At 37.6% G+C, this 17,520-nt stretch overlaps 1 protein-coding gene across 2 annotated transcripts in view; it reads right to left on the bottom strand.

Annotated features, from left to right (window-relative positions):
• Positions 1–11,944: 11,944 nt before the first annotated feature.
• Positions 11,945–17,520, bottom strand: part of WAPL (WAPL cohesin release factor) — an 85,244-nt gene continuing 79,668 nt past the window's right edge. For both annotated transcript variants that reach the window (XM_032838401.1, XM_032838396.1), the window contains exons 18-19: positions 14,601–14,696; positions 11,945–14,293 (exon numbers count right to left, since the gene is read on the bottom strand). In XM_032838401.1, coding sequence (XP_032694292.1) covers positions 14,228–14,293; positions 14,601–14,696 — 162 coding nt within the window. In that variant the 3' untranslated portion in view covers positions 11,945–14,227. The remainder of the gene's footprint in view (positions 14,294–14,600; positions 14,697–17,520) is intronic.

Below are 17,520 nucleotides of genomic sequence, written 5' to 3'. Positions count from 1 at the left end.
TGCTCAGCAGGGAGCCTGATTCCCTTCCTCTCTCTCTGCCTGCCTCTCTGCCTGCCTCTCTCTGTCAAATAAATAAATAAATAAAATCTTTAAAAAAAATCATCTGTGGATATTTGGATTTTCTTTTTTTTTTTAAGATTTTATTTATTTATTCAAGAAAGAGTATAGGCAGGGAGGGGATGGGCAGAGGGAGAGGGAGAAGCAGGCTCCCCACTGGTGACTTCAATGGTGACTGTTTCATTCATCCCCCACCCACCCACCTTCCCTCTGATAACCAACAGTTCTTTGTATTTAAGAGTCTGGTTTTGTTTTGTTTATTAGATTCTACATGTAAGTGAGATCATATGGCATTTGACTTTCTCTGATTTATTTCACTTGGCATAACACCCTCTAAGTCCATCCATGTTGCTACAAATGTCAAGAGCCCATTCTTCTTTATGGCCATGTAATATTCCATTATATGTATTTACTACAATTTATTTAGACATTCATTTACATTGGACATTTGGATTGCTTCCATGTGTTGGCTATTGTACATAATGCTGCAGTCAACATAGAAGTACGCTATCTTTCTGAATGTGTTTTCATTTTCTTTGGGTAAATACACAGTAGTAGAATTCCTGGATCCTGTGGTACTTCTGTTTTTATTATTTTTTTTTTAAGATTTTATTTATTGGGGTGCCTGGGTGGCTCAGTCATTTAAGTGTCTGCCTTTGGCTCAGGTCATGATCTCAGAGTTCTGGAATCGAGACCTGCATTGGACTCCCTGCTCTGCAGGAAGCCCACTTCTCCCTCTCACATGCCCCCTGCTTGTGTTCCCTTTCTTGCTGTCTCTCTCTCTCACTCTCTCTCTCCCTGTCAAATAAATAAATAAATAAAAGCTTTTAATATTTTTATTTATTTGACAGACAGAGATCACAAGCAGGCAGAGAGGCAGGCAGAGAGAGAGGGGGAAGCAGGATCCTGGCTGAGCAGAGAGCCCAACGTGGGGCTTGATCCCAGAACCCTGAGATGATGACCTGAGCCAAAGGCAGAGGCTTTAACCCACTGAGCCACCCAGGCGCCCCAAATAAAAGCTTTTAAAAAAAGATTTTATTTATTTATTTGAGAGCCAGAGAAAGAGAGAGAGCACAAACAGGAGGAGGGGCAGAGGGAAAGGGAGAAGCAGGCTTCCTACTGAACAGGGAACCCAATGCAGGGCTTGATTCCAGAACCCTGAGATCAGGGCCTGAGCCAAAGAGAGACGCTTAACCGACTGAGCTACCCCCCCAGGTGCCCCTATTTTTAATTTTTTTGAGGAAACTCCACACTGTTTTCTGCAATGGCTACACCAGTTTATATTTCCACCAGTAGTGCAAAGGGTTTTTTCCTCCATATCTTCACCAACACTTGTTATTTTTTGTCCTCTGATTCTAGCTAGTCCAACAGGGGATATCTTCTTGTGATTTTGATTTGCATTTCTCTGACGATCAGTGATGTTGAGAATACTGTCATATGTCTGTTGGCCATCTGTATGTCTTCACTGGAAAAATGACTATTCAGGTCCTTTGTTCATTTTTAAATCAGCTTTTTTGTTTCTTTGGTGTTGATTTGTGTAAGTTCTTTATATATTTTGGATATCAGCCCCTTATCAGATATATCATTTGCAAATATCTTTTCCCATTCAGTAGGTTGGCTGTTCCTTATGGTAATGGTTTCCTTCCCAGTGAAAAGGCTTTTTAACTGTAGTCTCAATAGTTTATTTTTGTTTTTCTTTCCCTTGCCCAAGGAGACATATCTAGAAAAATGTTGCTAAAGCCAATGTCAGAGAAATTAATGCCTGTGTTTTCTTCTAGGAGTTTTACGGTTTCAGGTCTTAAGTTTATGTGTTTAATCCATTTTGAGTTTATTTTTGTGTATAGTGTAAGGAAGTGGTCCAGGTTCATTTTTTTGCACGTATCTGTACAGTTTTTCCAGCACCAGTTATTGAAGAGACTGTGTCTTTTTCCCATTGGATGTTCTTGCCTCCTTTGTTATAGATTAATTGACTATGTAAATGTGGGTCTATTTCTGGGCTGTCTATTCTGTTCCATTGATCTATGTGTCTGTTTGTATGCCAGTACCCCACTGTTTTGATTACTGAATCTTTATAGTAATCTCAAATATACTTGTACACTTGATCTTTGCCAAAAGATCAAGGAGTGATCAAAATCTGGGATTATGATACCTCCAGCTTTGTTGTTTTTTCTCAAGATTGCTTAGGCTATTTGAAGTCTTTGTGGTTCCATACAAATTTTTAGTATTTCTGTTCTAGTTAAATGAAAAAAGCTGTTCATATTTTGATAGCAATTTCATTGTATCTGTAGATTGCTTTGAGGACTATGGACTTTTTAACACTGTTAATTCTTCCAATGCATGATCATGGAACATCTCCCCATGAGCTTGTGTCAATTTCCTTCATCAGTATCTTTTAGCTTGCAGAATATAGGTCTTTCACCACCTTGGTATCTTTATTCCTAGGTGTTTTATTATTCATGGTACAATTGTAAATGGGATTGCTTTCTTAATTTCTCTTTCTGCTACTTTGTTATTAGTGTATAGAAATGCAACAGCTTTCTGTATATTAATTTTGCATCCCACAAATTTACGGAATTCATTCATCAGTTCTGGATGTTTTTTTGGTGGAGTCTTCAGGGTTCTATTATAAAGTATAATGTCATCTGCAAAAAGTAACAGTTTCAAAACTCTTTCTGAAAAAATGAGTGCTTTTTATTTCTTTTCCTTGTCTGATTGCTGCAGCTGGGACTTCCAGTATCATGTTAAATAAAAGTGGTTACAGTGTCCATCCCTATCGTGTTCCTAATTCCCATTAAGTATGATGTTAGCCAGTGATTATAGATGATTTTATTTTTCTTGTCTTCATCTTTTGACTTCTTCAAAATCAGAATTTATTTTTTGTGTTATTAAAAATATTAAAAATTAAATATTAAAACTTTAAAAAACATGATGTTAGCTCTGGGTTTTTCATATATGTCCTTGATTGTGTTGAGATATGCTCCCTCTAAGCCTATTTGCTGAGAGTTTTTATCATGAATGGATGTTGTGTTTTGTCAAATGCTGTCTTATGGATCTATTGGGATAATTGTCTGGTTTTTATCCTTTCTCCTGTTAATGCAGTGTATCATGTTGATTGTAAATATTGAACTACCCTTGCATTCCTGAAATAAATTCTACTTGATCATGGTGAATAATTTTTTAAATGTATTATTGGATTCTGTTTGCTAACATGTTGTTGAGAATTTTTCATCTATGTTCATCAAAGATATTGGCCTGCAGTTTTCTTTTTTTGTAGCATCTTTGACTAGTTTTGCTATCAAGGTAATGCTGGCCTTAAAGAATGAATTTGGAAATTCTCCTTCCTCTTGCATTTTTTAAAAAAAGATTTTATTTATTTGACAGAGAGAGAGAGATCACAAGTAGGCAGAGCAGCAGGCAGGGGTGGGGGTGAAGCAAGCTGAGCAGGGAGCCTGACTCGTGGCTCGATCCCAGGACCCTGAGACCACGACCCAAGCTGAAGGCAGAGGCCCAACCCACTGAGCCACCCACGCACCCCTCCTCTTACAATTTTTTGGAATAGTTTGAGTAGGCATTAACTCAGGGCACCTGGATGGCTCAGTCAGTGGAGCCTCCCAATCTTGATAGCAGCTCAGGTCATGATCTCATGGGTCATGAGCCCCTAGGTGGGCTCCATGCTTAGAGGGGAGCATGTTTGAGATTCTATCCTTCCCCCTCTGCCCCTCCCAAAACTTGCCCACATGCTCATGCTCTCTCTTCCTCTCTCTCAAATAAATAATAAATAAATGTTTGGTAGGATTTGCCTGTGAAGACATCTGGTCCTGGTTTTGATTACAGACTCAATTACATTGCTGGCATTCAGTCTGTTCAAATTTTCTATTTCTTCCTGACTGTTTTGGTAGTCTGTAGGTTCCTATGGATTTATCCATTTCTTCTATATTGTTCAATTTGTTGGCATATAATTTTTCATAATATCCTCTTATAATCCTTTATATTCCTGTGGCATTGGTTGTTATTTCTCCTCTGTATTTGATTTTATTTATTCAAGTCCTCTTTTTTCTTGATGAATCAAGCAAAAGGTTACTCAGTTTTATCTTTTTTGTTGTTGTTCTTTTTAATATTTTATTAATGTAATGTATTATTAGCCCCAGGGATACAGGTCTGTGAATCACCAGGTTTACACATTTAACAGCACTCACCATAGCACATAACCTCCCCAATGTCCATAACCCAACCGCCCTCTCCCTCCCCCCTCCCCCCAGAACTCCTCAATTTGTTTTCTGAGATTAAGTGTCTCTTAAGGTTTGTCTCCCTCCCAATCTTGTTTCATTTTTTCCTTCCCTACCTCCCAAACCCCCCACATTGCCTCTCAAATTCTTCATATCAGGGAGATCATATGATAATTGTCTTTCTCTGATTGACTTATTTCACTCAGCATAATACCCTCTAGTTCCATCCACGTCATTGCAAATGGCAAGATTTCATTAATTTTGCTGGCTGCATAGTATTCCATTGTATATATATACCACATTTTTATCCATTCTTCTGTTGGTGGATATCTAGGTCCTTTCCATAGTTTGCTATTGTGGACATTGCTGCTATAAACACCGGCATGTAGGTATCCCTTCGGATCACTACATTTGTATCTTTAGGCTAAATACTCAGTAGTGCGATTGCTGGGTCGTAGGGTAGCTCTATTTTCAACTTTTGAGGAACCTCCATGCTCTTTTCCAGAGTGGTTGCACCAGCTTGCATTCCCACAAACAGTGTAGGAGGGTTCCCCTTTCTCCACATCCTCGCCAGCATCTGTCATTTCCTGACTTGTTAATTTTAGCCATTCTGACTGGTGTGAGGTGGTATCTCATTGTGGTTTTGATTTGTATTTCCCTGATGCCGAGTGATGTGGAGCACTTTTTCATGTGTCTGTTGGCCATCTGTATGTCTTCGTTGCAGAAATGTCTGTTCATGTCCTCTGCCCATTTCTTGATTGGATTATTTGTTCTTTGGGTGTTGAGTTTGATATGTTCTTTTAGATTTTAGATACTAGCCCTTTATCTGATATGTCGTTTGCAAATATCTTCTCCCATTCTGTCAGTTGTCTTTTGGTTTTGTTGACTATTTCCTTTGTGTGCAAAAGCTTTTGATCTTGATGAAGTCCCAATAGTTCATTTTTGCCCTTGCTTCCTTTGCCTTTGGCAATGTTTCTAGGAAGATGTTGCTGTGGCTGAGGTTGAAGAAGTTGCTGCCTGTGTTCTCCTCAAGGATTTTGATAGATTCCTTTCTCACATTGAGGTCTTTCATCCATTTGGAGTCTATTTTTGTGTGTGGTATAAGGAAATGATCCAGTTTCATTTTTCTGCATGTGGCTGTCCAATTTTCCCAACACCATTTTTTCCACTGGACATTCTTTCCTGCTTTGTTGAAGTTAGTTGACCATAGAGTTTTCTGGGCTCCCTATTCTGGTCCATTGATCTATGTGTCTGTTTTTGTGCCAGTACCATACTGTTTTGATGATGACAATTTTGTAATAGAGCTTGAAGTCTGGAGTTATGATACCACCAACTTTAGCTTTCTTTTTTAGCATTTCTCTGGCTATTTGAGGTCTTTTCTGGTTCCATATAAATTTTAGGATTATTTGTTCCATTTCTTTGAAAAAAATTGATGGTATTTTGATAGGGATTGCATTAAATGTGTAGATTGTTTTAGGTAGCATAGACATTTTCACAATATTTGTTCTTCCAATCCATGAGCATGGAACATTTTTCCATTTCTTTGTGTCTTCCTCAATTTCTTTCATGAGTACTTTATAGTTTTCTGAGTACAGATTCTTTGCCTCTTTGGTTAGGTTTATTCCTAGGTATCTTATGGTTTTGGGTGCAATTGTAAAGGTGATTGACTCCTTAATTTCTCTTTCTTCTGTCTTGCTGTTGGTGTATAGAAATGCTACTGATTTCTGTGCATTGATTTTATATCCTGACACTTTACTGAATTCCTGTACAAGTTCTAGCAGATTTGGAATGGAGTCTTTGGGGTTTTCCACATGAAGTGATAGTTTGACTTCTTCTTTGCTGATTTGGATGCCTTTAATTTCTTTTTGTTGTCTAATTGCTGAGGCTAGGACTTCTAGTACTATGTTGAATAGCAGTGGTGATAATGAACATCCCTGCCTTGTTCCTGACCTTAGTGGAAAAGCTCTCAGTTTTTCTCCATTGATGATATTTGCTGTGGGTTTTTTATAGATGGCTTTGATATTGAGGTATGCGCTCTCTATCCCTACACTTTGAAGAGTTTTAATCCAGAAAGGATGCTGTACTTTGTCAAATGCTTTTTCAGCATCTATTGAGAGTATCATATGGTTCTTGTTCTTTCTTTTGTTAACGTATTATATCACCTTGATTGATTTGCGAATGTTGAACCAACCTTGCAGCCTTGGAATAAATCCCACTTGGTCATGGTGAATAATCCTTTTAATGTAATGTTGGATCCTATTGGCTAGTATTTTGGTGAGAATTTTTGCATCTGTGTTCATCGAGGATATTGGTCTGTAATTCTCTTTTTTGATGAGGTCTTTGTCTTGGTTTTGGGATCAAGGTAATGCTGGCCTCATAAAATAAGTTTGATAGTTTTCCTTCCATTTCTATTTTTTGGAACAGTTTCAGGAGAATAGCAATTCTTCTTTAAATGTTTGGTAGAATTCCCCTGGGAAGCCGTCTGGCCCTGGGCTCTTGTTTTTTTGGGAGATTTTTGATGACTGCTTCAATATCCTTACTGGCTATGGGTTTGTTCAGGTTTTCTATTTCTTCCTGGTTCAGTTTTGGTAGTTTTCCATTTTATCTTTTCAGAGAACGAACTCAGAGATTCATTGACCTTTTCTGTTTCTTTAAAAGTCTCTATTTCAGGGGCACCTGGGTGTCTCAGTCAGAGCCAGGTGGCCACCCACCTCTGTTTGGGCTCCAGCCATGACCTTGGGGATGTGGGACTGAGCCCTATGGCAAGCACCATTTTAGGCTCTGTGCTTAGCACAGAGTCTGCTTGAAATTCTCTCCCTTTCCCTCTACCCCTCCTACACCCCCATTCTCTCTCTCTCTAAAATAAATAAATCTTTTTAATTAATTAAAATAAAAGTGTCTATTTAAGGGACACCTTTCTGGCTCAGTTGGTAGAGCATACAACTCTTAATCTCAGAGTCCTGAGCTCAGGTTCCATGTTGGGCATGGAGCCTACTTAAAATTAAAAAATAAAATTAAATCATAATTAAAGTCTGTTTCATTTATTTCTCCTCTAATCTTTCAGTAAATGTCTTTTTTTTTTTTTTTTTAAGATTTGAGAGAGAGAAAGAAAGAGGACAAGTGGGAGGGGCAGAGGGAAAGGGATAGAGAAGCCAAGGCAGAATCCATGCTGAGTCTAGTTCCTGATGCAGGGTTCCATCTCATGACCCTAAGATCACAATCTGAGCTGAAACCATGAATCAGTTGCTTCATTAACTACACCACCCAGGTGTCCCTTTTTTTTTTTTTAATTTTAATTTTTAAGTAGGCTCTATACCCAATGTGGAGCTTGAACTGAGGACGTTGAGATTAAGAGTCCTACACTCCACTGACTGAGCCAGTCAGGTGCCACCCAGTTAATGTCTTCTTAATCTGTCTCTATACTTTTGTATTTTTATATTTAATTTTAAAGTTATATTTGATTTTTTCTTTCTTGCTCAGTGTCCCCAAAGTTAAGTTATCCTTTTCAAATAATCAATTTTGGGCTAAATTTTAAAACATTCCTATTACCTTCTTTCTACTCATCAAATGTTTATTCTATTGCTCTTGTTCTATCTTTAAAATGGAATTTTTTTTAGAATTTTCAGCTGTTTTTCTTATATAGATGTTTGAGGTTAAACATCTCTTGTTAGGTCCTGTTTTGCTGCATCCTGTAACTTTTGATACTTTTTATTGAGTTCCAAGTTTTTAAAAATTTCATTATAATTTCTTTTGCCTATGAATTAAGAGGTGTTTTAAAATTCCTTAACATGTATCATTTTCCATCTAACCTTTTATCTGCTAGATAAACTGCTTTTTTTTAAGTATTTTTTTTCAAAGATTTTATTTATTTGACAGAGAGAGAGAGATCACAAGCAGGCAGAGAGGCAGGCAGAGAGAGAGGGGGAAGCAGGCTCCCTGCCAAGCAGAGAGCCCAATGCGGGGCTCTATCCCAGGACCCTTAGATCATGACCTGAGCTGAAGGCAGAGGCTTAAACCACTGAGCCACCCAGGTGCCCCAACTGTTGTGTTTTCATATTAAACTAGTTTTGCCTGCTCTACAAATTTGTGTCAGTTGGTTCAAGTTGTATGTACACTTTCTTATTCATCTCCCCTTCAGCATTATGAATACAGTATTTATCCATGCTGTTGATTGAAAGAGGAGTTCATTCATTTTTATTGCTAAGTAGCATTCTATTGCATAAATACAATACAATTTGTTTATATATTGACTGTTGATGGGTATTTGTGAGGGTTTTTTTGTTTTTTGTTTTTTGTGGTTTTTTTTGGCCAATCGTTAGACTTTTTTCTTTCTTTTTAAGCAATTTCTATGCCCAACATGGGATTCTGAACTCATGACCCCTGAGATCAAGAGTCAAACACTCTACTGACTGAGCCAGCTGGGTGCCCTCTAGTGTAAGCTATTGTTAATAGCTATCAACATTTCTTTTTACAAGTTTTTCCATGGAATGTTTTAATTTCTCCTGGAGAACATGGAAATGCTGGGTTGGGGGACAGCTCTATCTTTTACAATGAATTGCAAAAGTTTTTCCAAAATGGTGTTATTTTACATTCCCACAACATTAACAGTTTCAATTGTTTTTTTCTTCAAGATTTTAATTATTCATTTGAGAGAGACAGAGTAACAGTGAGCACAGGGCAGGAGAAGCTGGCTCCCCACTGTGCAGGGAGCCTGACATGGGGCTCCATCCCAGGACCCTGGTATCATGACCCAAGCCAAAGGCAGATGCTTAATGTACGGAGTCACCCAGGTGCCCCTCAATTGCTTGTGTCAACATTTAGTATTAACATATTTCAAATTATCTGTTCTACTGAACATAAATATATCTTCTAATTTAGAGTTACACTTCCATGATGACTAATGTGTTTATTGATTATTCATGTTATCCTTTGTGAGGTACCTATTCAGGATTTTAGCCCATTTTAAAATTGGATTGTTTGCTTATTGAGCTGTAATTCTTTATATATTCTGGACACAAGTCCTTCGTCAAGCACACAATTTGTGATTATTTTCTCCTAGTCTGAGGTTTGCTTTTTAATTTTCTTAATGGTGTCTTTTGAAAAACAAGTTCTTTATTTGGATGAAATCTAATCCATTGTTTCCTTTACTGGTTATCTGATGCCAATCCCCAAATGAGAATATCCTTCATACTTTCTTCTAACAACTTTAGGGTTTTCGCTTTCACACTTATATATGATCTGTTATTTTGTGTTTGGCATGAGGTGTAGGGGGTCAGAGTTTTTTGTTGTTTTTGTTTTAATAGATATCCTGTTGTCTCAGAACCATGTGTTAAAAATACTTTCTAGGGGCACCTGGGTGGCTCAGTGGGTTAAAGTCTCTGCCTTCAGCTCAGGTCATGATCCCAGGGTCCTGGGATCGAGCCCCGCATTGGGCTCTCTGCTTAGCGGGAAGCCGGCTTCCTCCTCTCTCTCTGCCTGCCTCTCTGCTTACTTGTGATCTCTGTCAAATAAATAAATAAAATCTTAAAAAAAAAAAAAACTTTCTACATTAAATTACTTTGGTACCTCTGCCAAAAATCAATTGACCATGTTTGTGTAGGTGTACATCTTTTTTTTTTTTTACTGATTTTTTTCTCCTTATGCTAATATCAGCTTTCAACTACTATAGTTTTATAATGAGACTGAGCTCAATAGTGTGTATCATCCAGCTTTGTTAAAGATTATTTTGACTTCTTTAGGTCCTTTGCATTTCCATGTGAATTTTAAATTTATTTTCTCTTGCTATTTGTTTCCTATTTATCTCAGGATTTTGTTGTTGTTGTTGTTGTTACTCTTCTCACCCTTTTTTAGTTAACCAAAGTATTTCAGTGTTCCATTTTTATTCTTGTAAGCAGCTCTACCATATGTCTCTGCATTGTTTTGTACTGGATGCTGTAGGGATTATAACATCCATCTCTAATTTATTACAATCTACTAAGTATTAAACTACTTTAAGATTTATGAACCTCCCAACAGTATAGTTCCATTGAGCCACACCCTCTGTAATACAACTCTAGGTAACAGGTTTTTTTTTTTAATATTTTATTTATTTATTTGACAGAGAGCTAGAGAGAGATCACAAGTAAGCAGACCGGCAGGAAGAGGGAGAGAGAAGCAGGCGCTCTGCCGAGCAGGGAGCCCGATGCGGGGCTCGATCCCAGGACCCTAGAATCATGACCTGAGCCGAAGGCAGCCGCTTAACCAGCTGAGCCACCCGGGCGCCCCTAGGTAACAGGTTCTTTTAGGTAACTGAAAACTAGGTAGTACACTGATACAGTTTTCTGTTTTTGCTCCTTAATCCAATACATAAGCCTTTGGAGTATTTAAATTGCACAGAGGCGAAGGAAATAGAGGTTTGACCAAAACACTTACTATTAAAATTCTTTGTTCAGTTTAAAGATTTTCTAGGGGTGCCTAGCTGGTTTAGTTGGAAGAGCATGCAACCCTCAAGGTCATGAGTTTGAGCCCCATGTTGGGTGTAGAGATTACTTAAAAAAAAAAAAAAAAAAAAAAAAAAAACAAAAAAAAAAACTTTAAAAATAAAGATTTTCTAGGTCAAGTTATTAATCTATGCATCCAATATGAGAAGACCATTAACTGACAGTGAATTGTGCAAACCTCTTCTGGCCCTTCCTTCCAATGTAAGAAAACTGGAAGGACATGTTTGGAAACATTTTAATAATCACTCAAGTTTGTTTGATTTTCTCCCTGCTTTAGTCACTACCAAGATATTAACAATTCTGAAAATAATTTTAGAGACTTGCAGTTTAAGGGACCCAAACCCAATGGCCTCAGCAATATCAAAGCCATTATCCCAGATGTCTGAAATAGTCACGGTAGTCTACTCCATTTTTGAGAATATTTTAATTTCCTGACAGTGTGTGAACAGAACCATTTGGTGAAGGCTCCCATTTACTTGGATCTACGTTTGGAACACAGTGCGCCACTGCTTCACATGCAGTTTCCCTGAGTCTTCACAACCCTGAAGCAAGCAGGAGCCCCATCTTCTAGCTGAGTAAGTAGAATAAAAGTTGGGAAATTGCTCGAACATACATCAGCACTTGGTTTCCAAATAGATGTATATGGTTTAGGTCTTTCTAGAGCCACAGTCTGCACTCTTAAACAGGGTTATTATACACTGTTTATGGCTGGAAGGGGTAAAGTGGATGGGAACTCACAGAAGATATCCTTTAATCTAGTTTTGTGATTAAAAGCAGTAAGGAGAGGTGGAGGAATCCACTTGTATTCCATGCAGGAAACTTGAAAGTCTGACAAGAAAACTGAACAACTAAAAAGCAACTGTAAAAAAGTAAAAAAGAAGTTTTGGGTCATACTCAGGCAAAAAGACTAAGGCAACTAACTTAATAAATGTATCAAGGGCATAACTATACAAGCAGAAAGTCATCCTCCTCAATGAACCTGTGTTTCTGAGAACTGACATTACATTTAGAGAAGCATTAAGAACATGGAGAAGTACATAATGTTTAACAAAAATTGGTTTTTATGTGTATGTTGAAGGGAAAGTCACATAACACATCATGTTTCCTCTTGGTCAGCTGTATCAAATTCATGAGACTTCCTCCTCCAAAACAGTTCAATAGATTTATGTTAAAGACAACATGTGTATTGAAAGTAGCAATTTTATTTGAGTTAAAATTATTTACAAAAACCCAAAGACATACTTCATGAAACTGGTACAAACTATTTTTTTCCTGCCGTTGGCTTTTGCTCCAAAGATCACAGCTGAGAAATACTGTATAAAATAAAAATAGGATTGGATTCAGAAAAGTACTCTACTGTTCTAATTTCCAATTGGTAGTATTTACAGAAATATTTACAATGGAAAAAAAGGTTACTTTAAAACTTTAATTTGCAAGTCAGCCTCAAGTACCCTAAAATGCAGAGTTCTCTGAGGGTTAAAAACACACAAATGCACTGCAGCTGGTGAGGTGATTTCTCCCCCACCACCCCCCACCAAAGTCTGCATCTCTATCAGTGCTTGACAATTAGTTATTATTTAAAAAACAAAACAAAACAAAAAACTGTTAAACACTGAGGTAAATCAATTCTCAAATGATTACCAGTGTAACAGAAAAATGTAGTTCGCCCTGATTGTTCTCATCCAAACATTTTGTAATATTCTTTACCATCTGCCACAAGTCAGTTTTTACCAAAAATCTGTTCCTCTTCCTAAATCCAATGATTAATAAATATCAATGCACTTTAAAATTATTAAACAAAATATATCTAACTAATTCAATTTTATGAATATCACTTATTGATATACTTTTAAAAGTTTGCTAAGCTAGCTTTTATACTCAGGGCAAATAAAACCTCAATCTTTCCCAAGTTACACTGGCATAACTATGCTGTTAAAAGGTGATGGGTGGGGGTTGGGTGGGTAGGAGGAAGAAAACAATTTGCCTGGAATCAGTTACTTCCTTATAGATTTCCCAACAATCTGCATTATCAAAAATAGGAAGACAATAGAAGGCAGCCACTGCATTTAAAAAACATTACAGCTGGCACTGATACAAGAGCCCCGATTTGTCACTTTATACAAGGAAATAACAAAGTCTAAATGAGTAACAGTTAGACTTTAAGCTATTTTCCTCAATACACACCAAACTAATATTTTTTATGGCTTCAAGTTTTATAAATCCAATGAAGAAACATGATATAACTACCTGAAAGGTATTTAAAAGTATTAATGAAAGAAATCTCTGGAAAGCCTGTATTCAGGCCCAATCAACAACAAAAAAAAAGTTTAACCAGTGGACTGAATAATAATTAACACAAAGATTTGCAATGTTGTGAAATTAAATATATGTGTTTTGTGTGTTCCATGACTATTTTCCAAACACACTGTTCTATGAACTAAGACTCTGAATGAAAAAAAGGATCTTCTCTGAACCAGCAATTTAAGGCTTTGCGTTTATGCATTTGATCCTGTCACTCTATAGAAGAATATACACATTATCTGGAAACATGAATTCCACATTGGTGTTTTAGCTTCCTTATATGACTGTACTGAACATTAGAAAATATATCTAGAGAGTCCTCCCTCAAAACTTAATGTTTCAAGAGCCTCCTCTAGTATTAAGCTGAAACTACCCTGGGTTTGTCTATCTTGCTTCATCCTTTAACAGGGCACATCATCTTACATAATATTCCATCAAACTGTTGTCGGTTTTCTTGTGTCTACAGTTACGATTCATCATGGTATGATAATATGGTTATGGTCTCAAAAGTGAAAAATAGTTCAACAACCCAAACCAAATCAAAAATAAAAAAATATACTATTAATCCCTTGTGTCTTTGGATTCCATCTAATTTTAAATATAGACAGTAGTTCAGGGAACAACAACAAAAAAAAATTCACAAAATTATTAAAAGCTTTATTTACGATTGGAATCATTCAACAAAAAAGCAAAAGCAAATGAGCCTGAAAAAGGAACTAAGCTGTTGTCTAGAATGTCCTCAAAACATTCGATACCTCAGTAGCTAAGCTGCCTTTGCACCTGGCTGGCATGACAACAGTGGCTCAACATACACAGCAGTTGCACTAACAGCAGCACAAATTTTCCCCTTAGAACTTGCCCAGAATAAAGCAAGAGAACAAGGGGAGAGTATAAACTCTGCCAAAGTTAAGTGTATTTAAATACTGCATGGAATTGTTAACAGCCTGAACCTTTTCCCTCATTTTTGATAGTTGCAGATTGATGTAGTAACTGTCATTTAGCAAATGCAGAATGCATGACGAAGAAATCAGGTGGCCTTAAAAATCCAAACATGAATGATACTGATGAATGTTCTTGGTATATCTTCAAGGACTTCTTTCATGACTTTTCTTTGTCTAAGAATAGCTCCAGCATTACCGAGCACCTGAAGCAAAGGTAAAGCAGCTAGCAATGTTCCAAGTATTCGATCACTCTAGAGATAGATTTCTGGCCTGTGGTTCCAACAGCACACTGAAGGGAGCGTGAGAGGGGAAAGAGGAAGTAACAGTTAATATTTAACAAGCATCAAATCAAAGCTTAAATTCTTTTTAGCTTCACTAAACTGAACACTACAAATCAAAACACTAAGATTAAACGGTGGCTTTGATAACTGTTAATTATTATGGCCAAATAGATTGCTATTCTGTTATCTTAAAACAACACATCACAAGAAAATCCCTTTTTGCTTCTAGTCATGAGGGCCATACAGGATTTTCATTTCTACGGTCATTAATGCATCATATTTATGACCACCGAAACTGCAACAGAAGCTACTTACAGTAAGATTCATGAAGCTCAGGAATTTTTTGAGCATCTCTGTCATTATTGAAAAATCCCCTTCTGGCAGATACTCTCGCACAGTGGTCACATTGATCTGAGAAAAGAGATCAAAGATATACTGGTCAGGTGGCAGAAAACAGGAGTTTGCACCCTGCACTGTGTTACTGGTTTTGGCACATACCTTCTTCCAAACTTGTACAAGGTCCTTGATCTCCTTGTTTAATATGCCGTTGCCTTTTCCACCCTCCTAAACTCTGCTTTTGTGTGTATGTGTGCATTCCCTACTCCATCCCATGCTCAGAAAGGTAAAACTGGCAAACGCTACACCTGTATCCATATTTACTTTTGTTAAGTATACAGAAAAATGCCTGAAAGAATAAAATGCACTGCTGAGTATATGTGTGTTGGGGTGGGAAGCAATGTCAAGAAAATAAGGGGGAAATTGAGAATGTACTCTGGTGCTTATGGAATAATAAAAATCCTCCTAATAAAAATGTTCCTATGTAGGCTGGGAATTAACCAGATCTTTCCAAAGATAATCTTGTTTCATGAGAGAATGTCAGCTGGCATTGCATGCTGGCATGTCAGCAATGCCAGCAGAGGACATTGCTATATACACACACATATATAAAACCAATCTAAGCCACCCAAGCATCCCTCCCTCTCTCTTTTTAAAAAAAATTTTGTCAGTGTACTTTTGAAATGATAAAATAGTATGAATACTGTTTCAGAAAAGATCTAATGAATGTTACTAAGTAACCATATGCTAAATTATGCAACATCAATCACTGGAGTGGTGAATGTTATAGGGCAATCCCAATGGAAACTACACAGCTAAAGGAAAGCTGGGTTTAAGAATGTCTTCAAACAATTCCAGGAAGACAGCATGACGGTAGGAAGAGCAGTAGCTTCAGCGGCTACAAAGGCCACTCAGTAGAGAAGTGCGTTGCTATGATACAAAATAAATGAACAGACCCGAGGTTTTGAGTGAAACCCTCAATAATCAAACCCTTTTCTATCAATATTCTTTACAGAATCCAACATACTGTGGCTGGGGCATGGGAAGGGGAGCCATAGCATGTGTTTTTAAACAGAGAACAGCAGGTACAAAAAGAAAAAATGAGAGGGGCTCTTTCAGAAAAGCATAAAACTCAATCTCGGATTTGTGAGTTTGAGCCCCACATTGGATGCAGAGATTAAATAAACTTAAAAAAAAAATGAGAAATGGCATGGCCTATCTGGGAAATTTAGAAAATACCCAATGGGTATGACAGATTTAGAAAAAGAAGTTTTAACAAGTTTTACTTGTAGCAGTAAACAAAGTCATGATTCCCTAACTGATGGTAAACCAAGAAAGATTGGTAAAGAGTAATGATCAGATGTGCTCTTTGGGAAGTCAGCTGTGGTAGCAGTATCCAAGATTTCAGGAATGGAGTCAAGAGAGCAGAAAAGACAAAGACCAGTGAGGAGACTGACCACTGCAATGCACCAGATGAATGTCATAAGGGCAATCCCGATGGAAACTATACAGCTTCCATGGTGCAATGGAAGACGACCCAATCCCCTGGGCTTCCATTAAGCAGCCTTTACTATACTATAGTACTATAGTACTGCTTTCTCGTTTCTCTTCCACTTATACATTCAGCAAACCAACTTCCTTTACATTTTGTATATCACCCAGTTTTTTTGGGGGCGGGGAGCAGGTAATCATAATGACCCCCCACAAGGCAATAATGACGTCTAGAGTTCTATGAATTCACAACATTGCCCAGAACTTAAGGACCTTATGATCTCTTTAGAATAGAGTTACCGATGAATAGGTACATGACATTCACATGACAAAAATGGCCAAAGATAAATCACATGTGCCAGGATCATAAGTTAATGTCTACACCCATTATTTAAAAAAGAACACATCTGAAACTAGGGTGTGTGCAAAATAGAATACCTAAAAAATCATTAAATAGTATGCCCACTGTTTTTTGGAGACGTGCCTCTCCCTCTTTCCCTTTTCTTGATGTATGTTTCTCATTTGCCCTTAAAATCTGACTTGAAGGAAATAAGGAAAAGGACTGAGCTGAAAAGATTTCAGGAAAGGGGATAAAGATCCTGCAGGGCCTCCATAGCAATGATGAGAACTTTGGTCTTGTTCTTAAAAGCCATGGTGCCAGCAAGGGCCACAGTGCAGCAGGCTACTACGCATTTAGAACAGAGCTTGACTGTAATATAAATATGGAAGAGATAGGGTGTCAGGAAAAAACAAAAAACACAAAAGAGAAGCTAACCCTTTCACTACAGAACAGACTTCCATTCTTGCCTCCTGAATTCCCTTGCTCCTAAGGAAAAGAACCTCCTTTTCATTTTAAAATTTGGCTCTTCCACTAGACCTTTCCCTTAAGAAGTCTCCCAATGACTGTCCCAACAGCCAGAACCCTCTGCTTCCATACTCACTCAGCCCCACCAACTGGACACTAATACTACCAGTTAAATCATCATAATCTAAATCTTTAATCTATTTTCCTTGCCAGTAAGTGGTTCAAACAAAAGTCACGTGAGCCAATGCTGGCCAAGATAAGGGGAGCTCTACTTGGTACAGTGGGTGTGGAGCGATCCCAGAGGGAAAAACACTGCTCTTAAAAAGAAACAGACATGAAGAGGCCACCTTCTTCTGTTGGACATTATTTAACTAGAAGAGACACGCAGCCGGAGCCAGCATGGGACCAGGAGGAGACCTACCACAAGACAACATGCAGAGAACAGTAGGGTTTAAAGACAGATAGCACATAATATCACTGAGACTGTACTTTCCCATCTTAAGCCAGCTGAGCATAGATTTTATATTATGCTTTTACTTGAATGAAAGCCATGTAAATCAATTCATTCATCACTCAAAACTTTCTCATTAAACTTCTGTTTTG

This window comes from Lontra canadensis, unplaced genomic scaffold (assembly GCF_010015895.1).
Source record: "Lontra canadensis isolate GAN:19392208 unplaced genomic scaffold, GSC_riverotter_1.0 scaffold3, whole genome shotgun sequence".
Classification (NCBI taxonomy): Eukaryota; Metazoa; Chordata; class Mammalia; order Carnivora; family Mustelidae; genus Lontra; species Lontra canadensis.
Note: the sequence above shows the minus strand (reverse complement) of the source record. Positions and strands in the feature narration are given on the sequence as shown.